Raw genomic sequence first — 21623 nt, forward strand, 5'->3', positions numbered from 1 at the left:
AGACTCGAGTCATAAAATACACTCAACCCCACTCTGTATCAGTCTTGTGCATCGAAATATCAGATAATGAAATGCGTGCTTGTCAAGCGCATCCATTCAATGAAACCAAGATTTATAGTTATCCAACTCTTTAGCAAAGACTTCATTTCAATGGCGGATGACAGCAGTTCTCGCGACGAAACCCTTGCTCAGTTTGCAGCTGTTACTGGCTTGAATGGATCTCAAGGTACTGCCATGACTTGATATACTATATTGTCTTGTACACCTAATCTAGCAATGTGATGTGCAAGCATCGGTTACATGTATACTTCTAACCAATTCAATATACACTTGTAATCAACCGTCTGCTACAGCCCAGTTTTTTCTAGAGTCTTCTGACTGGGACTTGCAGGTTGGTGCTAGTATCTTGAAAGAACTGAATCACTAGTTTACTCATTCCTGTAGTGTCTATGCTCAACTAGAATATAATCTTGAATACCTTTTAATAACTGTGCTTTGTAGACTGCCATTAGTACTTTTTTTGAATCTCAGAGTGCTGCTGAACAATCTGCTGCTGGCTCTGCGCCAATTCAGGAGCATAGCACTGCTCCTTTTCCATCTCAAGCCAATAACCTACCCAAGTAAGTCACTTGTTGCTATATTGCATCTTAATCTCTTCACAGTTTCAACCAATATTCTCTATACTGACATGAACTCAATTAATGTTGTATTTTAGATCTAGTACAGGAAAGAATGCCTCTGGCTTTAGCTCTAGTAATTCCCGCGTCAAAACGTTTCAGGAAATGCTTGCATCTACAAGTGATAAAGAAGATGATCAAGAAGAAAGGGAAAACTATTTTGCTGGCGGTGAAAAATCGTACGACAAAACTTTGGATTGTTGAATTGTAACACAAGGAGCTATATTCATTCGCAACAATGTGCTAATTTAACAGTAAACCATGTTGTTAGTGGGGTCATGATGCAGGGAGGACCCAAAGAAAAGAAAGGAGATGCACTTAATCTTGTCAAGAATATTCTCACCAAAGCAGCAAAGTAAATTATGTGTGGGTTTAGTTTATTGCCGACATTTAAAGTTGCTCATTTTATCAATGTTTTGATTTTTGCCGCTCAGATCTGGCCCGTCTTCGGAAGAGCTTGAAAAGGAGACCAAACCATTGTTTTTTGGTGGTTCTGGTAGGTGTTTGGCACTCTTTAATGCTTGATTTTCTACTGTTTTCTAATAATATATCTTATTGAAAATTGACTGATGAATAGGACGTCGTCTTGGATCTGAGGAAGATGTAGATACTGGTCCTCTGCAACCAGTTGAGCAAGTAACCGATCCTAGCACTCAACGTGTATGAATTTGGTATTTTGGTTCAAGTCCTGTGTTTTTTATTGCTCAGCAAACTGACTTTTTCAACTGTGTATGCTATTGATGTAATTAGGTTGAACGACATTTGACGTTTTGGAGAAACGGATTCAGTATTGATGATGGTCCTTTGCGTGAATATGATGACCCAGTCAACCAAGAATTTCTCAAAGCCATTAATAGCGGGTATATCAACTCAATCATTATCAGTATCTCTTGACTTTGTATTCTAATATCTATCATGGTATGTGTTTATTGTATTGCAAATCTTGGCCACACAATTAGTCGTGCACCCACTTCTATGCTGAATGTCGCATATGGCCAGCCAGTCGAAGTTAAAGTTGCCCATTGCATGCAACAAGACTATCAGCCACCACCAAAACAACCCATGGCTGCGTTTTCTGGATCTGGAAACCGACTTGGAGGCATAGTTGCTGGTGGACCGTCTTCCAGTCAAAACGCATCTGTGCAAGTCTCTATTCCAGGCGCGTATCCGACATCTCCATCATTTTCTTGCACAACTACTGTACCTAATGCTATACCAATGTTGACTCCTACGTCCACTATAGGTCCTCTAGTCACTATTGATGCTGATATGCCTACCACTTCTATTCAGATTCGTCTTGGTGATGGAACACGGTATGGTTTCAGTTTGTAGCTTTCTAAAATCACCCGCCTATTGAATTATTGCTGGATGTGCAATTGGTTTAACCCGCCTTATACTGTACATTTTGCACGATAAATATATAGAATGGTCGCCAAGTTTAATCACACGCACACCGTTCAGGATATCTGTTCGTTTGTTCGGGCGTAAGTGTTGAATTAAATTGGGTTTACAAAGCACATGTAATATGAACGCCAAGCTTATGGTTTTTGCATATGACTACTAGATCAAGACCTGGAGGTGCGGCTCAAGCATTTGTTCTTCAGACAACAATTCCAGTGCGCCAACTGACAGACCTGTCTCAGACTATCAAGGATGCAGGACTTTTGAATGCTGTTGTAGTACAAAAGTATGTCTAAATGACCATGTCATTGTGGTTTAAATCAACTTGCTCAGAAAACGCATTCAATAAAACTTTTTTGCTAAAACATATCTCATTTCAGAGAATAAACCAGTGATGATTGTATTTGACCAATTTAACGTCTAACCCAAGTGTTCTTCTTTCTCGCACCAGGCTGTCCAGTTTTTTTACGTTCAACTTGGCGAGTATCGATCATGAGCATTCCAACTAAACCAACAAGTAGGACAGTTAAGGGCAAGGTTAATACCTAAACTGGAATGGGAAAAGGATTGAAAGTTCATGGCCCAACGTGACCAGAGTCTAAAGTGAGATTGACTTACGTTTTTTAAACAAGTTTTCCTTGGTAGAATCATGTATTGCTATGCCACGAGCTACAGCGACAGCGACAGCTTGAGCTTGGCCTAGAAAGATATTACAAGTATTAATCTAGAATTCAAAAGCCAAGACACCTTTTCTTTTAAATATCAACAATACCTGAATGACCACCACCAGATACAATTGCCCAGGTGTTGTATTTCATTAAACAATTGGCAACCTCGAATGGTTTTACAATGACTTCACGATTGACCATATCGCGAAAGTATTCAGGAAGTCGGATGCCATTGACATAGACTTGACCATTTCCAGGAACAATCCAGCATTGTGCACGGGCAGTTTTTCTGGATCCAATAGTGTAAGATCTACCATCTGCATCGAGAGTGCGAATGGTAGGCGTGGACAAGGAGAGTGTCTTGCCAATTGGAACAAACTTTTGCAAAAGCGACTTGACTGCAGGATCTTCATCTGATTAAAATGGTTTAATTCAAAATACATGAAACAAGTGAATCAGACCTTTAAGCCCAAGTATACGAATCTACTCTATATCATAGCATAATTACTTTGAAAGGCATACAACAGATTGAGTCTGTGAACTAGATCGGTATAATCTGTTTTTTTGAGACGCATATGCATAAGATTGGTCATGCTGAATTGAGGTTGCCAATGACCAGCAGCTTTAGGAGTTGATCTAAATGGAATATTGTGTTTTCTAATCAGAGCGTTTAACTGTTGCAAGAGAGCAAAGTATTGTGGATTGCCAGTGAAATAGGCAGGATTTTGAGGACGACCATTTGAATTAGATTCGTCTACTTGATTGAAGATAGGAACAGTGGAGTAGGATCGATAATAGACGCAAGCAGTATTGAAAGAAGTGTTCTTTAGCAATAATCTCTGATAAGCAATGCTCATGGTTGCACTTTGGCTGAAGCAGGAAAGAAAATTTCGACTCGAGTCGACTATTGCTACGAGTTGAATCGACGCTGTTGCCATGAATGCGTTGGCTGTGAGACACACTAGAAACATCATTCATTTGACACAGTGCAGACATGGATGGAGTCGTCATGCTGTCACTCTGGCTCACATCGCCAAACCACCAATTGCTCGATATTCTGTCTCTTCATCTCAACAGTCTGTAGCCTTGTCATCATTGTCTCACTATAGCAGTGCTCGTCCCATCACTACCCGATTCAACTTTGATACGTACAAGCTTGTTAGGCAGCTTGAACTGCAGGGACTCACTCGAGGCCAGGCTGTAGCCATCATGCGCACCATCAATGCATTTCTTGTTGATGATACTATGGCAGTCAGGGCTGCTACTCTTTCTACGGTTGAGCTGGAAAATGTACATGATTGATTATATTGCTGTCGTTTAGATCTCAACTAATACTTCTAATATTTCTCGAAAGGAAATCTATCTTTACAAAGCCCAACTCCAAGAACTACGGAATGAACTCCAACTTCTTCGCCAAAACGATTCCGCAAGTCTCAAGGCAGATACAGAAACTACCATTCGAGAAATAGAATCTCTGCATCAAAAGTTTGTTGATATACTTGCTTCTCTCAAGGGCGAGGTGGCTATGGATCTTAACAACCACAAGGCAGATTCGCGTGAGTTGGGAACTGACACTGATCTGCGTATCCAAGAGATTCATCATAAACTCGTGCTCAAACTAAGTGATTTAAAGACTAAAATAGAAACGATGAAAGTGGAGATGACTCAGATGATCGTTTGTAAGTGGATCACTACTTTGGTTTATTTGGAACACAATAGTATGGGCTACGCTTTAAATCATTGCATTGACATTATTGATATAATACTGTGGATTAGGGATGGTCATTGGACTTGTTTCAGCCATCATTGTGGTAGATATGTTTGAGCCATCTCCACAGCAAGAAGAGCAGAAGGTTCTACCGTATCAAAAACCATCCATGTTTCCATTTTTTGGATTGATGTCGACTCCATGGTCAAAACCAAGTCCAGTCCAGCAACGGAATAAGGATTTTTAAACCTTTATCGCCAATCTCATTTATTTCATTTGTAGCTATAAATTGGAAACTGAAGTAGTTTTGATTATAAACATAGATATGGGCTTGTATAGAGTCGTATTGGCAACAATCAAACTCAATATTTGGATTGCAATGGATGAATCTGGAGATTATACAACATATGACTGTATTGAGGCGAAAGATTCAAGCTATAATTTGACCGTATGCATTATATCATGGTCGTTGTGCCTATTGAATGAGAGTTTTATTCAAGCAATGAATCTTTAATAGAAATCGCAACGAATATTTAACCATTATTTCATTGCAAGTGTTTCATTTTACGTGAATACGGCTGTAAGAAGGTTGATTTTGGACTCGACATATTCAAGTTGACTTCAATGACTCTGCCATTGGGAGCTGGTGGTGACACTCCCACTGCCGGGTTCTTTCAAAATGCAGAAGAACTCCAGCCTCAGAATAAACTATCTACTGGATATCCTCTCTACAGAAAACTCACCAAAGTATTACACCTAGTGAGTACTACCATTATGAGTCCAACAACAGCAATTGACATGTCCAACTAGCTGCGTCATCAGCACTCAATCGTTCCAGCACTATAATTACTGAAACTCAACCATGTGTATACTGTAGTCTCTGGATGAACCAGAAACGCAAGAAGCGCTATCTGCCTTGTCAGATATCTATCCACAAAACACTCCCAGTGCTAGACGCAATCTCAAAAGCCATGTTGAGAAACAAGTTTCTGGGGTCAGCAAGGAGTTTTTGGCCGCATTTGATGCTCTCCATTCTGTAAGTACTCATGCTTACACGAAGTACATTCTCGAGTGCTGTTTATGCAGCTTAAGAATGTCGGCGTCCAACTCTTGGTGCCAGCTAATGCAGATCTGTAACCCTAAGTTGCTGCTGCAACAAATTAATGAAATCTACCAGATTATATTTAAAACATATTGTAAATGGATGTGTTTTGGTCAATATCATTAGCAACTAATCGGGATTGAGAGCCATATCGACAGTATTGGCAATCGATGTGAGCAAATGGATATTCAACTCAAAGCCGCATATAAAAATGCTGCATCTGTTCTTAAACATACCCAAGATATGAAAACTAAAAGGTTGGTGGTGTAACGGCTATAGTTTTTTATTCTATCCACCAGCATGACTACTTACCATTTTCCTAATGTGTTTGGAAACGCCTAGTGAGCAAGCTTCGTATCGCAAAGTTGTTGTAGATGCACTTTTGGAACGGTTTACACTGTCAGATACAGAGATTCGTCTACTGGCTACATCAAGCGAGACTGTGAACACTGCATTTTTTGCTGCACTTTCCCGTGTTCAAAATATACAAACAGATTGTCAGACATTATTGATTGGTGAAAACCAACGGCTTGGGTAAGTTTATTTTGCATTCAATTGTCGGGCTTTTGCTACAAGTAATCGAAATTTTAACAAAATCTAACGTCGAGCAATTGATATTCTCAACGCATAGTTTGGAAATCATGGAAACCACTAACATGTACCAGGAGTCGGCATTTGAAAAGCTGTTTAGGTGGGCTTTGGCAGAGTGCAGACTTTTGAAGTCGGAATCTCCAGAAATAACGGTTGAACTCAAAAAAGGCATTCAAACACTTAAACAGAGACCTATTTTATTTGAGTTGAGTATACTTTGAAATGATTGTTACAAAACTTGGATTGTCTGGTCACTCGCGTGCTTATTATGACCTTGTGCGCATCAATACTATACTTGAACCAATTTTCTAGATCGTGCATGGAAGAGGTCTCTAATATTCGACGCGCAACAAACATTAGGAGTTTCCAAAACGCATTGAGTGTAGGTGGACCAGGAGGATTTCCTCGACCTATTGAAGTGCATGCTCACGATGTATTGCGATATACTGGAGACATTCTTGCATGGGTGCATCAAGCAGCTGTTAGCGAACGAGAAATGCTTGAAGGACTCTTTGATCTTGCTTCAGTCGCATGTAAGTTTATACTGTAGAATAGTACCGAGTGGTTCTAATACTAATGTCACATTTTTTCGAGGTAATAGCTCGTGAACGACAAATTCCGACAACCAATGCATCCGATCAGTCTGCATTGAGGGAGATTAAAGGATACCAGGCTGACGACGAACTGCTTCTTCGTGTACTGGAAAAAAATTTGGAAGGCGTTTGTCGTCCTCTCAAGGTAAATGACTGTTTATAATGCTTTTATTTATAGGTGGTTTGATATTCTGACACCTGTATATCTCAATGTTAAACTCGATTTTTATACTGTAGTCTCGTATTGTATCGGTTCTTCAATCAGGTCTAGGTCCCATCACATCCTATCGTATTGCAAACCTTGTACAATTTTATTCCCACACCATTATTAAGGTCATTGGCTCTTCTTCTGAAATTTCTGCCTTATTTGACGAGTAAGTATCTATAGTAGCTTTACTTTTTGAATGATTGCAATTGAAATATAGGCAATACATTTATTTACCTTTTATGGGATTAGATTGATCCAGGATGCGTTCAAGATTTTCTTTAGTGCTCTTATGGCTCAAGCTGCAGATATGCTACGATTTGTGGATGCTCCGAGTTTTGATTTACAGCCTCCTCAAATTGTCAAGGATACAATATCTCAACTGGTACATTTATGTTGAGCTTATCTACTTGTAAATTAGACTTGAATCAGTAAAACTCACGTGCTGTTGATTTACTACAAATCATTGGTAAATAGCGAGAAATTATGCTTTCGCATGACGAGTCACTTTTAAGTTCATCTGGACAAGAAGGCGATTTTAGACAAATTGTCAACACATTACTTGAGCCAGTGTTAAAGTTGTGTGAGATTGGATCGGCTAGCTTAAAGCCGCTAGAAAGTGCTATGTATATGGTAAACTGTCTTTGCTACATCCAGGTATAACCTCTTTTTTGATACAAATGGGTATTTTGTATCGATTCACGAACTGATTTGAATTATGGTAACAATAAATTAGATGGCGCTTTCATCCTTTTCATTTGCAGCAACTCAGATCAAAGAAATACAGGACCAAATTGATTCACAGATTCATGTGCTAGTCCAAGAACAATACTCGGTGATTCTAAGCCAATCTGGTCTTGAAAACTTGGTAATGCACATGGAAACTCTGCAACCACCTTTGGCTCACACACGCACGGTCGATGCAAAAGCTGTAGCAGAAGCCATTGCCAAACTCGACTTATTTTTGGTTACTGTAACGGTCGATGTTGCTGAAACACTGTCGAGGATCAGTAGTGTGCAAATTGCTCGGCGGGTTTCGCAACGTGGGTTCAGGAAGTTTGTCGATACATATCGTAACATTGTGGCCAAGATCATGGATCCAATTAACAAGGTTAGATTTCATATTATTCCATATTATTTATGCTTTTCCTTTGGTCGTTTAGTATCAATATCTTTATTTACAGTCCATCATTCTTTTAGTACGAATTTCCTTCCAGTTTGATTGTACGAAGTGTGGAAGAAGTTGAAACTCTCTTATCTCTGCAAGATAGCAGTTCTTGATTAATAAATTCACGAGTATTTGGAATCTTGCTAATTACTGCCAAATCTGACATTTGCAAACTTTATTTCGAGCAATGCTTTGAATGCACTAAATAGAAAGGCAACTTGATAAACATCAAACATTTGCCCGTCATTTTGTTACCGATTTGAAAGTATGGTTGTTCCAACCCAATGCACCGTTACCCATGTTCTGTTTGATATGGATGGGTAGGCTCATGTACATTGTATTTGCACTCTGATTGAATGGATGGTAACAGAGCCCAGCTAATTCAATAATTACTTTGGAATCTGAACATTGTCAATACTGCTTGCATTATCAACATAACAGACTGCTCCTGGTAAGTTACCATCTAAACAGTCAATCTATCTTTTAAAGACTGCAGCCAATCGCTTATAATTAAATCATACATGTATTACCATTGGACTGTTTGGGAATAGGACACTGAGAGAGTGTATACCGAGGTTACACAAGAAATAGTTGGCCGCTACGGTAAAACGTATGACTGGGAAACCAAGTCCAAGCTGATTGGTCTTAAAGAAACCGATGTATGTAGTTGAACGATCTGTTTAGCAGACATCTGCCATGTAAACACCGTTTGCTTATAAATGTGAATCTAGGCTGGCGAGCTACTCGTAAAATTGTTACAGATCCCAATGACTCCTGAAGAGTATATTGCCGAACGAAAGATTGGACATGTAAGAATGAATGGTATGGATATCCGATTGGAGTTTGACATCATGGCTGAAATCATATTTATATTATAGCAAGCCAGATTTCCGTTCTGTAAGCCGCTTCCAGGCGTGCTACGACTAGTGAAGCACTTGAAGAAACATAACATCCCCATTGCGGTAGGTGTATTGTTATTCATTATCTGACATTCAGAATAGCTAAATCGTCAATGTTCAAAAGGTTGGAACATCTTCATTCAGAGACGCATTTGCTCTCAAGTCCCAAAACAATCAAGAGTTGTTTTCTCTTTTCGACGGCAATGTTGTTTGTGGAAACGATGAGGGTGTTGTCCATGGCAAGCCTGCTCCTGATATTTTCCTTGCTGCTGCCAAGTTGATTGGCAATACGCTGGAGAACCCACGCAGCTGTATCGTGTTTGAAGACTCGCCCTCGGGTATTATGGCTGGGTTAAATGCAAAAATGCAAACTGTTTGGATTCCAGATGCTAATATGGCCGTGGATGAGGGACTGAAAAGTAGAGCAGATTTGCTTTTAAAGAGTATGGAAGAGTTTGATCCTGCTGCATTTGGATTGCCTGCATTTGATTAGATCTTCAAAACACTCCTACCTTCAAAACTGAAGCTATTTTTGATTAGTTTTAAAAGTGCATAGATGGGTCAAATAAATGCGATCCATGTTAGGCTTATCTTACAGCCGTATTCACGTAAAATGAAACACTCTTGCCTTGAAATAATGGTTAAATATTCGTTGCGATTTCTATTAAAGATTCATTGCTTCAATAAAACTCTCATTCAATAGGCACAACGACCATGATATAATGCATACGGTCAAATTATAGCTTGAGTCTTTCGCCCCAATAGAGCTTGCACTAACCTAAAACAATCGTGCAGTCTTACAAACGGGCAATCCATGCTTCTGAAATGCTGCAACAGTAGCCTGATTGATGCCATCAATATTTTCAAAACATGATGAAATTGGGTTGTTGAAATATAAACACATCATCTGTCCATTCTCATCCTTTTGTCTTGACCTTTGATGCCAAAAAACTCTGCTGGAACACCAATCCATCGACTATGCCAACGCTCAAAACAATTACCAAGTTTGCAGGACTAAAGGTTTGATAGCCCTGCCGAATAAATGTACCATTATGCATTAGTAGTTTGAACTATAATCAGAAACGATCCACTAACAATGGTTATTTCTGGTTTGAGTAGCAAGAGTTTCGGTCTAGCAATGATAAAGTCAATAGCAACATTCTGATTCTACTTCATGGATTGGGAGATACTGCAGGTACATTGCAGATATATACATCAATCTAATCTCTGTCAAGCAATTATGAATGGGATTTAAAAGTATCCACTAACATATGCCAATCTGTGCACATAAGCCAACTTTGTGCAGTTTGGAGTCAAGATGCAGTTGCCGCAGACAGCCATCTGTGCAATCGCAGGGCCTTCCAATATCCCTTACTATGATCAAGGTACTGGTTGGTTTCCTGCATACAATCAAGTTGACTGCACAGGTAATATGCGATTCTAGTCCTAGAAAGTATACAGTTGGCACGATCATCTTTTCTAATTGTCATTGGAGTAACAGATCTAGACAGCGGATGCAAGCAATTGCGAAAAGGCATCCAGTCTACACGATCTTTGATATGCTCCTTTTTGACGGAATGTGTGATTGCATCCAAGGAGCATCCAGATGGATGGCCTGCAGAGCGAGTGTTTCTATTGGGATTTTCTCAGGGTGGCATAATGGCATTGGATGTAGCCTTGATGGGCTCTTGGCCGGATACATACACTTCTGAGATGCCACGAGCTCTGGAGCTGGGTGGTGTTGTGAGCATTAGTGGGTGGATTGATATGGATAGATACGATTCATCCAACACCAGTATCAATGGGAGAGTTGTCAAAAAAACATCAGTGCTGGTGACACAGGGCATAAGTGACGGTGCATTTGACATGAAGTTATTTGAATCCAAGGTTTGTATTTAAATGACTGCCAGAATATCAAGTTTGATTATTTTGTTAATATGTTTAAACTGCATTTACCGTATATTGATACGGTAAACAGAAATCGGTATTGCGTAGGTTTGTAGAAACGGAGGATCAACTTCAAGTTGGTGTGATAGCGGGAAAAGGACATACAATGCCTCAATCTCAGGTACGCTATGATATCTGTCATTGATTTCAAGTCGAACACTAACTTTCAAATGTAATTAAAAGGAGGAAATGAGGATTATTATGGGGTGGTTTGCTCGAGTATTGTGGCTAAGGAATCTGGCACTAGAAGCCTTACCAGATATAGTGGATATTACCAATATGAAATAAACCATAACACCAAGTTTCTAGTCACATATTGACAAGTATATATGCCCAACTACGGCACCACTCAAACATCAAGTGTAAAGTTCAAGCTGGTCACTGGGTGTTGGTGATTCGTGTTGCTGGCACGAAACTATTCCATGCTATTACAGTCGTATTCATTCTGCAGTGACTGTCTTGAATAAACAGTCAGTTTGTAGAAGAACGAATATTCAATCATTTTCTATTCCAAAGACTCGATCAATAAACAAGAACCACGATATGATGCACAGTTATAATTTGAACTATCCTTTCACCTCTCGAGTCATACACTGATTGACAGATTCATTTTAATCCAGATATTGAGTTTGACTGCTGTCAATCAGACTCTGTACAAACACATCCCTGTCAAGGAGTTTAAGACACAGTGCTGTCCAGTGAGATTGGCTGTTTATGTATTCTAGTCGAGTGTTTCGTTCTGCGTGAATACAGCTGCAAACTCGATGTCCAAACACCAACATTCTTGTGCTTTGTCATCCCATTTGATTACAACCCTCCCTTGATTGCAATCCTTTCCTCCCTTGCTGGCGGGACACCCCAGGATGGTCAAGCGCAGGGCTGCCAAGGTTGCATCCATTTTTCATCTTCAACTTTAGGATTCTTACTTTGGTCACATCGTTTGGGTTTAGCCCACTTACAGTCTTTCAATCCACAACGACGAATTCATCCTCATTGACCACTCTCTTGGATCATTTAGCACTAGTCGTTTGTCCTTCTGCTATTGTGGCTTGGTAGCATAGATAGTACATCCAATCAAGATGTTGTCTTGTCTTGGACGTCACAGGCGAGTCCTTTCTCGGCTACTAACCATCACATTCATGCCGCTCTTCTATACCCTACTATTGACTTGTTTGATGGGCATTACTCAGGCACAGTCTATTAATTCCACCTCACTTCAATCAAAGGAGTCTTGGTCTGAATCTCCAGCAACGTCTACACCTATTTCTTCAAGTACGGCAACTGCCACTTTGGCCATATTGCCAGCAAGTACATCGTCGTTAGATCATGAACTATCTTTGGATGCGCATCAAGGTAAGACCAGTTTAATCATTAAATGGTTAAACTCGAGGATAAATCGCTAATGTAGTTAAACTGTAGCAAACAAGACCACGTTTTCGGGATGCCTCAACAATTGTTCAGGAGTAGGAAAATGCTTAAAAAATGGAGCTTGTCAGTGTCCACCACCCAGAATACCATCATGGTGGAAAACATACGGACTAGACTGCAGTAACTATCGTCTTTCATTTAGCTATGCATGGCCCTACTTTCGATACTCATGGCTGCTAGTGTACACGCTATGTTTGCTGCTACTAAGTTTTTTCAACTACCAAACGTTTAGAGCAAATGGCTGGTACTTGGGAGGTGTACGGCACATCTGCCAATGCCTGATTCACACGGCCATATTCAGTAAGTTGAATAGATCTCATCTGCTTGTTTGTAGCATTCTTACTTTCCTTTCCATTCTTTGGATCTCTATGCAACTAATTTACTGCCGTATTCATTAAAATGGAACCTGTATTCATCTTGTATAAGAGTTTAAAGGGCACAATGTTGCCCAGTAAGATTTTCAGTCATCATTTCATGAGACTGGCTGTCTATCATGTATTTGACGCCCTTATTTAATGATCTATTTGTGAATACTTTTGCAATTGATTCTTTTATGATTACACAACACCAACCTCTAATCACTTTGTTGTAGCTCGCTTTTTGTTTTTTTCAATAGATCCCTATTCAGTCAGCAGCACCATTAGTCCAATTGTATCCCGCATGCTGCTGTCATCATTTTATCTTTTTTTCATCCTTGCCTACGTTATTATGGCACTACATTGGGTTGACATCTGCCGGACAGCTCTCGCCTTGACTCCATCAAAAACGCTACGCTTTGCACATATTGGCGCAACTATCCTTGTTTTGTCATTTGTTTCTCTTCAAGTTTTCATTACCATATCCCAGCTCAACCACGTTAATAGTCGACAGATCCTGTTTGCCGACACGCTTAGCATGACGTTAATCATGGTTCTTTTTGTACCTTTATATCTCTACTACGGATACCTCTTTACCAGTCGACTGAAATTGGTGCGGAAAGACAAGGAGGGAAAACGTGATCGCCTTATCAAAAAAGTTCGTGTCATATCTCTAGGCCCAGCAACAGCAGGACTAACGTCTGCCCTTATCATGATAGTCAAAATAATCTGCTTTCGACACAATCCCTATTTGTTTCTTATAGGCGAGTCAGCAAGCCATTTTTTTGAAATGATTTCTGTTGCTCTGTTTTTGTACGGTATTTTGCTAGATACAACTGTCAAGCCTGGCTCGCTTCTTACACGACGAACTACATATGGCCGGTCCATTAGAACAACCCGTACTTGATGTTTTTAGAAGATTGATTGAAAATATAATTACACTACAATAAATACATTATAATCGTTTGATAATCGACCAACGTGTTACTGGCCATTTGATCAAGTTAGTGCTTCATCCGACCCCAACATTTACATCTAGCCAAAGCTTCCAGTAGCGAACTGTGTACTAGTGATTTGGCACGTCCAATCATAATTTCATTCTGCAACAATTGCTCTGGAGCCAAGTCGTTCGATTGCAAAGCTAGTAACACTGCTGCATTTGGTCAGGTTCACCTTTTTTAGACTTGGTAGCCTGCTCAAATACCCAACAGCTCGATCCGACAACATATAGCAGTACTGTAACTGTATGTTTTCTAGATACTGGCCAACAACATCTACAAAGCCATTATCTATATCTGCCACAATCGCCTCACCAGCCTCAGCAAATGCCTGATCGGTGATGCGCCAACAAAACGCAAATCCTACATCCTTGAGAAACATGCACCCACGAAGCACGGCTCTCACACCCACATCGCCAATTAGAAACGCTCCAGAGCAGTCCAACCCGGCCAATCCTTTACAATTTTTGCCCAGTACCATCAACGCCTGATCGTCTAGTTTTGTACATCCGCAGAGCTTGAGTATGTGGAGAGATGCGCAGATGGAAGTGTTGGTATAGAGTTTTGATGCACCCTTTGAAGAAATATTGGATTGACGAAAATGAGATATATCGAGGGTTTTAAGGCTGTCAAACAGGGATGATGCAAGTGTGGATATAACTGGATCTGTTACTGCAGGAGTATTGGAGATGTCGATGTAGGCGAGGGTCTTGAATGATCTTGTAGTTTGTATAAACATTATCATTCCTTGCTGAGTGATGCTTGTTCCGCCCAGTTGAAGCGATGACAGCTGGGGAATATAACGGGACACTTGATCAAGATGGGTATCAGTGAATTGTCTAGCAGCTCTGGTTGCAATGATATTTTGAACGTGACGGCCAAGTGATGGCAACAGATAAAACATAAATCTATCAATGAACTGCTTTCCATCCTTTTTAGACAATATATGTGTGATATCAAGTGTACTCCAATACTTTCTAGTATTGAGTGCTTTTCGAAACTTGCTGCTGGTGTTCCATAAGGTGATATGGTCAAATATTGATAATGGCGTAAATATGATTTGAATAATCTACCAAACCGATTGATTAGTAATGGTGCCATCTCTTACTAATGTGTTGGGATTTCACTTGGAAATGCAGTAATATAATCCCTAAAGCTCACCTCTAGTGGTAATGATTGCATCTTTGGATACTGTTTGACGTCAAGTGCAGCCAATTCAATATATGGCACGAAAAGCTTATTCTGAGTGATTGACAATCCACGTTTGTCATTTTCAAAAATACTCGGTCAGATACAGGCTGATGTGCAAACACATTCTCAGGACATATATTTACCACGAGACTTTGAAATGCTTATTGTTGTTTACTTGATATAATATCGACTCCATTCATACTGCTTGTACAAGTAAATATAGTCAAAGCCACAATGGCATATAAACCACTAAAACTTTGATCTGCAATTTACTAATCAAATCATCACGGGCAGATTTTATTGGCCAGCAAGCCAATATTGAATTAGTGAGCTACGGGTCTTTAGTAAAAACATCAGCAAGCATCGATTGCTAGTGTGACATGACCCATTGATTACAATATAACAGGATAATCAGATGGCTGACAAACTGGGTTTACTCCTTTGATATATATTTGGGTTAAATATCGAGTTTGTTGAATCCAGATCTTGGAAAAGTTCGCTCATTTAATACAAATCAATTCGATTGCTAGTTCTATAGTATGACTGAATCTGTCACTGCTATTATCATCCATTCTAAAGAGACTGAAGACCCTACTTGTGCTGATTGGACTGGATTACATTCCGAAGATGCTGACCAACTTTCCGATTCTATTGGGATTACACCAATTACTCCGCCCAATGCAAACTCGGCCTCACCTGCAATCGAAAACATTCAAGTAACATCTCCATCACTATCATATCGACTATGGGAAATTATCTCTGCCTATGTGCCCTTGACCTATACGTCGTTTGGTGGCCCACAGGTTCATATTGCCATGTTCATTCATGAATTTGTCGAGCATAGAAAATGGCTTCCAAGTCATGTTTTTGCTGAGCTGTTTGCTATTGCCCAAGCTCTTCCTGGGCCAGCATCTACTCAGCTGGGATACAGTATCGGGTTAGCACGTGCTGGTGTTCTTGGAGGTCTTCTTTCATTTGTTATCTGGAGGTAAGCTTTAAATTAGTTATATGCATTATACTTTTGGTTTGAAAACTGGCATCAAATTGATCCTAACCGACTAATAGATTTTTCGACACAATCAACTCCATCTTCATAAAATAGCTTACCATGTATGCTCATCATGATGGGATTTGGCATCGGAGTATCTCAGCTAGGTTCATCTCTACCAGTTTGGGTTCTCTACCTTCAAAACGGTCTGACAGCAGCTGCCGTTGGTCTTGTTGCACTTGCGGCATACAAGCTTGGAATCAAACTTTTAGTAGATCCAATCTGCAGTGCTCTTGGTGCCTTTTCCGCCATCATGGCGATTAATCTATACAAGGAAGTTTGGCTGTTTCCTGTACTAATGATTGTTGGCGGTATAGTGTCGTGGAGCGAAGCCATGTATCTGGAATACCTTGACCGAAAAGAGCGGCAAAGAATTACAACTTATCATGCAGAGAGCGATGCACTTGGTTCTGGCTGCAATACTATAAATCAGAACATTTCCGTCACGACGATGCCTGCCGAAAACGATGATTTTACAGTTCAATTTAGCTACACTCCCAAAACTGGTCTAATTATACTTGGTGTCTGGTTACTTTTTCTGATTGTTGCGATTGGTTTGCGTGCCTTGACTACCGTTCGCCCACTCAGTGTGCTGGGTACTCTTTACTTTGTCGGTTCCATTATTTTCGGAGGTGGTCCAGTAGTCATTCCTCTTTTGCAAAACTACGTCGTGACCAACTCTTGGCTCAGCGACTCGGAGTTTCTGATTGGTCTTGCCATCATCAATGCACTTCCAGGACCTAATTTTAACATTGCATCCTATGTTGGCGCGTTGGCATTGCGTGGATCGATTGGCTCGAGCATCAGTGGAGCCATTCTTGCCAACATTGGCATCTTCCTTCCTGGTCTTTTACTCATGACTGGTATTATGCCTCTGTGGAACCGGTATCGCTCATTCAAGTCGATTCAGTCAATCTTCAAGGGTGTAAATGCTGCTGCTGTAGGCTTGGTTGTTGCAGCTGTATATCTACTGGGCCAAAAGGCATACGCGCCACCTGCTAGCAATGGTCTTGGCATTGTAGATTCTCTTGTTGGTCATCCAGTGTATCTTGGGATTGCGGTGTTTTCCTACACTGCATCTGGATTTTTAAAGCTGCCTACACCTTTGGCTATTGTTGTTGGTGGTCTTGTTGGCATGATTGACTGGCTTACGCATAGAATGTGATTTTGACTGAATCTCTATTACAATCCCAACTATAAAATAAAGGAATACACTGTAAGTTGATGTGATTGGTGTATTTCATCAATTGTGGCATTATAACTGCAAGCCAGCCATGAACAGCACCATTAATTGTGGACTTCCAGCCAGTTTGTTATTTTGAGTTTTTCTTTCAATTCTTAAACTCATCTATTTCTCATATATTGTCCAGCTATGAGCAGCCTTATTCGTCAGATCCCCTCTGTTACTTCCAGTGGGTTAATGCGGGCATCTCCCGCTTATGGTACTGTTGCTATTGCTGCTGTTTTGAAATGACCTGATCTAGTTTAGACCAAAGTGCAACCGCTTCATCATTATCGCCTACCTCATTGATTGGCCCATTGTCTATATTCCTATGGCCATCTGCTTATATCTATAGTTGTACAGTAGATGCAATACTAATTTCATCAACCGAATGCATGTTTTACTGCTATCACAAACGCCATGACTACTAAACCAGCTGCCCGTCGCACACTCGCATCTACCATGACTACTTCATATAACAACACTGCCCTCAACATGATGATCGATAAGAATACCAAGGTTATCTGTCAAGGTTTCACTGGAAAAATGGTAACTATTATTGTGATGATGGTGTATGCATCAATGGCCGGTTTCCAGCTCTATTAATGAGTTGATTTAAAGGGTTGAACTAATGCCTGCATACATTCACTATACTAAATGATCTACTTATCCATGGCACTGCATCGACTACTCTTACTATGTTTTGCTGATCTTTCAACTGATAATTACTCATTGTGGCGGCTGCTCCATCTGTCCATGTGCAATCCGTTTTTGGATCTCATTTAAAACTGTGTTCACGCTTGATCAATATAGGGTACTCTTCACTCCAAGGCTGCTATCGAATATGGCACAAGAATGGTTGGAGGTACTTCTCCTTCAAAGGCTGGCACTACCCATCTTGGACTGCCTGTGTTTGGCTCTGTCAAAGAGGTAGCGTATTCCTACTTTCTCTCTGGCTCTTGAATGATATCAGATTCTGATTTGTCTTGTTAGGCTGTCAGTGAAGTCAAGCCCGATGCATCTGTTATCTATGTTCCTCCTCCAGGTGCTGCTGCCGCTATTATTGAGGCGATCCAAGCTGAAATTCCCCTTGTTGTATGCATCACCGAGGGTATTCCTCAGCAAGACATGGTCAAGGTAAACTTATTTTTGATGGAATAGCTTGAACTGCATTTAGCTTCCAATCCAGCATTTCCTAGCTTGACCAACCACCTTATTTCAAAATATCAGGTCAAGAAGATTTTGTTGAACCAGAACAAGTCTCGTTTGATCGGCCCCAACTGTCCTGGTATTATTAAGCCTGACCAGTGCAAGATTGGCATTATGCCTGGTCACATTCATCGTCCTGGAAAAATCGGTAACTTTATGCCATCTACTTTAAAGTGTAATATTATACAACTAATACTTTCAATATGGAATGCGTCTAGGCATTGTATCCAGATCTGGTACTCTCACTTATGAAGCTGTTGCCCAAACTACCGCTGCTGGTCTTGGTCAAACCCTTTGTGTTGGTATTGGTGGCGATCCCTTCAACGGCACCAACTTTGTCGACTGCCTCAAGGTGTTCCTTGCTGACCCTGAGACCGAGGGTATTGTTCTAATTGGCGAGATTGGCGGTAGTGCCGAAGAAGACGCTGCCGAATATCTCATGCAGCACAATATGTCTCGTAGCAATCCTAAGCCTGTCGTTTCGTTTATTGCAGGTCTATCTGCTCCTCCAGGTCGTCGCATGGGTAAGTTGCATCAATGTTTCTTGTCATTTAGATCGTGTTTTGATTTCATTCTTCTCGTTTAACTTGGTATCTATAGGTCACGCCGGTGCCATTATTTCTGGTGGAAAGGGCAAGGCCGAGGACAAGGTTGCGGCTCTTCAAAGGGCTGGTGTCATTGTTTCCCAATCTCCTGCTAAACTTGGTTACTATATGAAAAAGGTACCTTATATCTACTATTTGAATGTACACCACATCTCATGCTTGACAACAATTCCTGACATTTGGTCTAATCGTTGTTTTTAGGCTTTTGATGATCTTAAACTTGGGGCTTAAACTCAAATGACATGCTCCATATCAAGCATATTTTACTCTTGCTTATTTCACCAACACTTGCGTTCTCATTTTTCCCTATCATTCGATCCACTGCAGCTTCTTACCCTATATTTCTCATATTCTATCTCTGAAGTCTTATTCTCAGCTTTTGGTATTTTTGAATATTCAGTCTATTCATTTCTTCCGGGAGTGGGTATCTTTATGTTTTGTATTTGCAGTAGACTTTAGATTACCTTGAATTCATTTATTCGATTTTCCGTTTGTTTTACAGCCATGTTCACGTAAAATGCAACACTTTCCAGTATTCATCTCGTATTGACTATTTCTCTCCAGAATAAACAATGGTTGAATATTCGTTGTTATTGGAAATTGATGATTTTTTTATTGGAACTTTGTCGTATCCTAATATCAGATGCGTTTACGCTCTAGTTCAAGAATGCAACTGTTGTTTCCATGCCGGTCATGCAATGTTTACTTCAAATGTTCGTTTTGGAGGAAAGGAAAGTTGGAGATTGAAAAGATGTCAAGGATGTGGAATATATTGGAACAGGAATCAAGATTTGCTGTATTTTTGTACAAGAATGAGCATCAAGATCAGTAAACTAAACGAGTTGAAAAAACACAATGTTGCCCAGTAAGATTGGCACCAATAAAACATGACTGTTTATTATACTCTTATTTAGTAGTTCACTACGTGAATATGGCTGTAACAATAAAGGCTTTCGTTTTTTGAAATTATTTATGATACAGAGCAGCTGACCCATGCTTTTTGACATTCGTTAGTCGATATATAACAACGGTAATGATTGGATAGTTTGTTTGTGTTGACGTCAAGTAGCCAAACTATTTATGTTTTAAATATAAACTGGTCGAAAATATCAAACGTGCGTTTTCAGCCAGCGACAATGGTGACGATTGTTGACAATTTTTTATTTTATTTCATCTTTCCATTCTCATGCCCTTTGTCGCTAGTTGTGATGTTGAGGTTGCACCTGTGAAGCGCGTGATGCAGCATAGGCCAATTGAGCTGCATAGTTTGGTCCGTTTGAATTGGCAGCAATCACGGCAGCATTTGGAGGTGAGCTGATGGCTTGACCTCCTTGTCCAATTAACACATCCATGTGTCCAATAGCCTGAATAATCTCTGCAAAGTAAGGATGCAACAGTGCTTCTTTTGCGCTCACACGAATCAGCGGTTGGTACTGCAGCATTCTAGCTAGTATATTCAATGCAACATTATCTAACATGGGCAGCTTCGTTCTAAGATCTATTGGTGCATAATACGGAAACGTTTTCTTGTATTCCGAGTATTCAGATACCCGTGGCCACGTATCTTCTGTTGGTGTTCCAAGAAGTTTGAAGATTTTGAGAAGTTGATCTTCGTTATCTTTTCCTGAAAAAAGAGGTTTTCCTGTATGCATTTCTGACATAATACAACCGATAGACCACATATCAATCGAGGTCGAGTAGTTTCGTGAGCCAAGGAGAACGTCGGGGGCACGATACCAGAGAGTTACTACTTCATTAGAGAAGGTGTTGACAGGAATTCCAAATGCCCTTGCAAGACCAAAATCCGCTAGCTTGAGCTCAAAGTTTGAATTGATAAGCTAGATATATTTGGATATAAAGTGATCGAATAGAGTTGTGAAAAATATACTTTAGCATATATTGTGGTAGCCCAAAAACAAGATATCTGCAATCGAGGTTTAATCTAAACTGCACGCAAGTGCGTGATATTTTAAACCATTAAACCAGGTTTAAAAGAGTACTCTAGTTACCAATGCATCTATCAGGCTGATAGTTTAGATTCATCATCCTGGATATATAAGCTGACAAAACGATTTACATCACTAAATCTGACCAAACTTTCAAGAATACTAATCAAAGATTGCATAGAATACAGCTGACAGAAATCAACTCACCAGGTTCTGTGGCTTCAGGTCTCGATGCAGTACCCGATTGTCATGACAAAACATGATTCCTCGCAGTAGCTGGAACATGAAATTGCAGCACAATGAAGGCTTTAAAGCTCCACCATGCACATCCATAAACTTTTTCAAGTCCTGGTCCATAAACTCAAACACAAGCGTCAAGGTCACCTCGGTGTGAATAACATCATAAAGACGAACAATATTCATGTGCTTGAGCTCTTTCATGAGGGATATTTCACGTATAGCAGTCGAAGGAGCTCCTTCCTCAGCATTCAAATGTATTTTTTTAAGTGCGACTGTCTCAGAAGTCTGACAGCTTTTCCCCTTGTAAACAGTCGCATAGGTACCCTCTCCAAGCTTTTCCAGCCGGACGTATCTCTCCATTGTGTTGCTGCTTTACAGAAAAGTCAAACGCTGGATCTGCAGGAAAAGTAAATACCATCTA

The 21623-nt window shown here is 40.2% G+C and overlaps 11 protein-coding genes across 11 annotated transcripts; 8 read left to right on the plus strand and 3 right to left on the minus strand.

Moving 5' to 3' along the window:
• Window positions 1-150: 150 nt before the first annotated feature.
• Window positions 151-2439, plus strand: BATDEDRAFT_84838 (protein phosphatase regulator SHP1; the record flags this gene model as incomplete). The annotated part of the gene is made up of 12 exons (XM_006675987.1): window positions 151-226; window positions 354-391; window positions 502-620; window positions 716-856; window positions 949-1032; window positions 1112-1173; window positions 1255-1337; window positions 1428-1537; window positions 1637-1836; window positions 1921-1990; window positions 2102-2161; window positions 2242-2439. 12 exons carry the CDS (start codon window positions 151-153, stop codon window positions 2372-2374), a joined length of 1176 nt encoding a protein of 391 aa, XP_006676050.1. The 3' UTR covers window positions 2375-2439.
• Window positions 2440-2491: 52 nt separating this feature from the next.
• On the minus strand, window positions 2492-3073 carry BATDEDRAFT_8912 (mitochondrial 37S ribosomal protein MRPS9; the record flags this gene model as incomplete). Its single annotated transcript, XM_006674997.1, has 3 exons — window positions 2492-2583; window positions 2697-2777; window positions 2851-3073. Coding segments are annotated over 3 exons (396 nt in total), but the record flags the coding sequence as incomplete, so codon positions are not given.
• Window positions 3074-3631: 558 nt separating this feature from the next.
• Window positions 3632-4978, plus strand: BATDEDRAFT_32705 (uncharacterized protein). Its single transcript, XM_006675601.1, has 3 exons — window positions 3632-4036; window positions 4101-4425; window positions 4523-4978. Exons 1-3 carry the CDS (start codon window positions 3683-3685, stop codon window positions 4699-4701), a joined length of 858 nt encoding a protein of 285 aa, XP_006675664.1. The 5' UTR covers window positions 3632-3682; the 3' UTR covers window positions 4702-4978.
• A 33-nt stretch (window positions 4979-5011) lies between these two features.
• Window positions 5012-8258, plus strand: BATDEDRAFT_84840 (Golgi transport complex subunit COG6). Its single transcript, XM_006675988.1, has 12 exons — window positions 5012-5213; window positions 5332-5490; window positions 5683-5813; window positions 5899-6090; window positions 6188-6352; window positions 6460-6680; window positions 6749-6885; window positions 6978-7114; window positions 7198-7330; window positions 7423-7602; window positions 7682-8056; window positions 8146-8258. Exons 1-12 carry the CDS (start codon window positions 5079-5081, stop codon window positions 8224-8226), a joined length of 2046 nt encoding a protein of 681 aa, XP_006676051.1. The 5' UTR covers window positions 5012-5078; the 3' UTR covers window positions 8227-8258.
• A 122-nt stretch (window positions 8259-8380) lies between these two features.
• Window positions 8381-9576, plus strand: BATDEDRAFT_84841 (uncharacterized protein; the record flags this gene model as incomplete). The annotated part of the gene is made up of 6 exons (XM_006675989.1): window positions 8381-8433; window positions 8555-8564; window positions 8665-8772; window positions 8845-8922; window positions 8992-9075; window positions 9137-9576. The coding sequence occupies 6 exons, from the start codon at window positions 8381-8383 to the stop codon at window positions 9503-9505; spliced, it is 702 nt and encodes a 233-aa protein (XP_006676052.1). The 3' UTR covers window positions 9506-9576.
• A 414-nt stretch (window positions 9577-9990) lies between these two features.
• On the plus strand, window positions 9991-11104 carry BATDEDRAFT_21861 (uncharacterized protein; the record flags this gene model as incomplete). The annotated part of the gene is made up of 5 exons (XM_006675337.1): window positions 9991-10032; window positions 10132-10207; window positions 10305-10397; window positions 10457-10899; window positions 10991-11104. 5 exons carry the CDS (start codon window positions 9991-9993, stop codon window positions 11102-11104), a joined length of 768 nt encoding a protein of 255 aa, XP_006675400.1.
• A 934-nt stretch (window positions 11105-12038) lies between these two features.
• BATDEDRAFT_21862 (uncharacterized protein) lies at window positions 12039-13650 on the plus strand (the record flags this gene model as incomplete). The annotated part of the gene is made up of 3 exons (XM_006675338.1): window positions 12039-12312; window positions 12379-12687; window positions 13004-13650. The coding sequence occupies 3 exons, from the start codon at window positions 12039-12041 to the stop codon at window positions 13648-13650; spliced, it is 1230 nt and encodes a 409-aa protein (XP_006675401.1).
• A 188-nt stretch (window positions 13651-13838) lies between these two features.
• BATDEDRAFT_85428 (uncharacterized protein) lies at window positions 13839-14923 on the minus strand (the record flags this gene model as incomplete). The annotated part of the gene is made up of 2 exons (XM_006676274.1): window positions 13839-14810; window positions 14903-14923. The coding sequence occupies 2 exons, from the start codon at window positions 14921-14923 to the stop codon at window positions 13839-13841; spliced, it is 993 nt and encodes a 330-aa protein (XP_006676337.1).
• Window positions 14924-16015: 1092 nt separating this feature from the next.
• Window positions 16016-17203, plus strand: BATDEDRAFT_36455 (uncharacterized protein). Its single transcript, XM_006675812.1, has one exon. It carries the CDS (start codon window positions 16045-16047, stop codon window positions 17143-17145), a length of 1101 nt encoding a protein of 366 aa, XP_006675875.1. The 5' UTR covers window positions 16016-16044; the 3' UTR covers window positions 17146-17203.
• Window positions 17204-17296: 93 nt separating this feature from the next.
• Window positions 17297-19613, plus strand: BATDEDRAFT_36456 (uncharacterized protein). The gene is made up of 8 exons (XM_006675813.1): window positions 17297-17422; window positions 17639-17751; window positions 18016-18132; window positions 18196-18339; window positions 18433-18559; window positions 18630-18935; window positions 19012-19133; window positions 19218-19613. Exons 1-8 carry the CDS (start codon window positions 17353-17355, stop codon window positions 19245-19247), a joined length of 1029 nt encoding a protein of 342 aa, XP_006675876.1. The 5' UTR covers window positions 17297-17352; the 3' UTR covers window positions 19248-19613.
• A 547-nt stretch (window positions 19614-20160) lies between these two features.
• Window positions 20161-21566, minus strand: BATDEDRAFT_36457 (uncharacterized protein). Its single transcript, XM_006675814.1, has 2 exons — window positions 21170-21566; window positions 20161-20854 (listed from the first exon to the last, which is right to left on the minus strand). The coding sequence occupies exons 1-2, from the start codon at window positions 21560-21562 to the stop codon at window positions 20216-20218; spliced, it is 1032 nt and encodes a 343-aa protein (XP_006675877.1). The 5' UTR covers window positions 21563-21566; the 3' UTR covers window positions 20161-20215.
• Window positions 21567-21623: the final 57 nt, after the last annotated feature.

This window comes from Batrachochytrium dendrobatidis, assembly GCF_000203795.2.
Source record: "Batrachochytrium dendrobatidis JAM81 unplaced genomic scaffold BATDEscaffold_1, whole genome shotgun sequence".
NCBI classification, from domain to species: domain Eukaryota; kingdom Fungi; phylum Chytridiomycota; class Chytridiomycetes; order Rhizophydiales; genus Batrachochytrium; species Batrachochytrium dendrobatidis.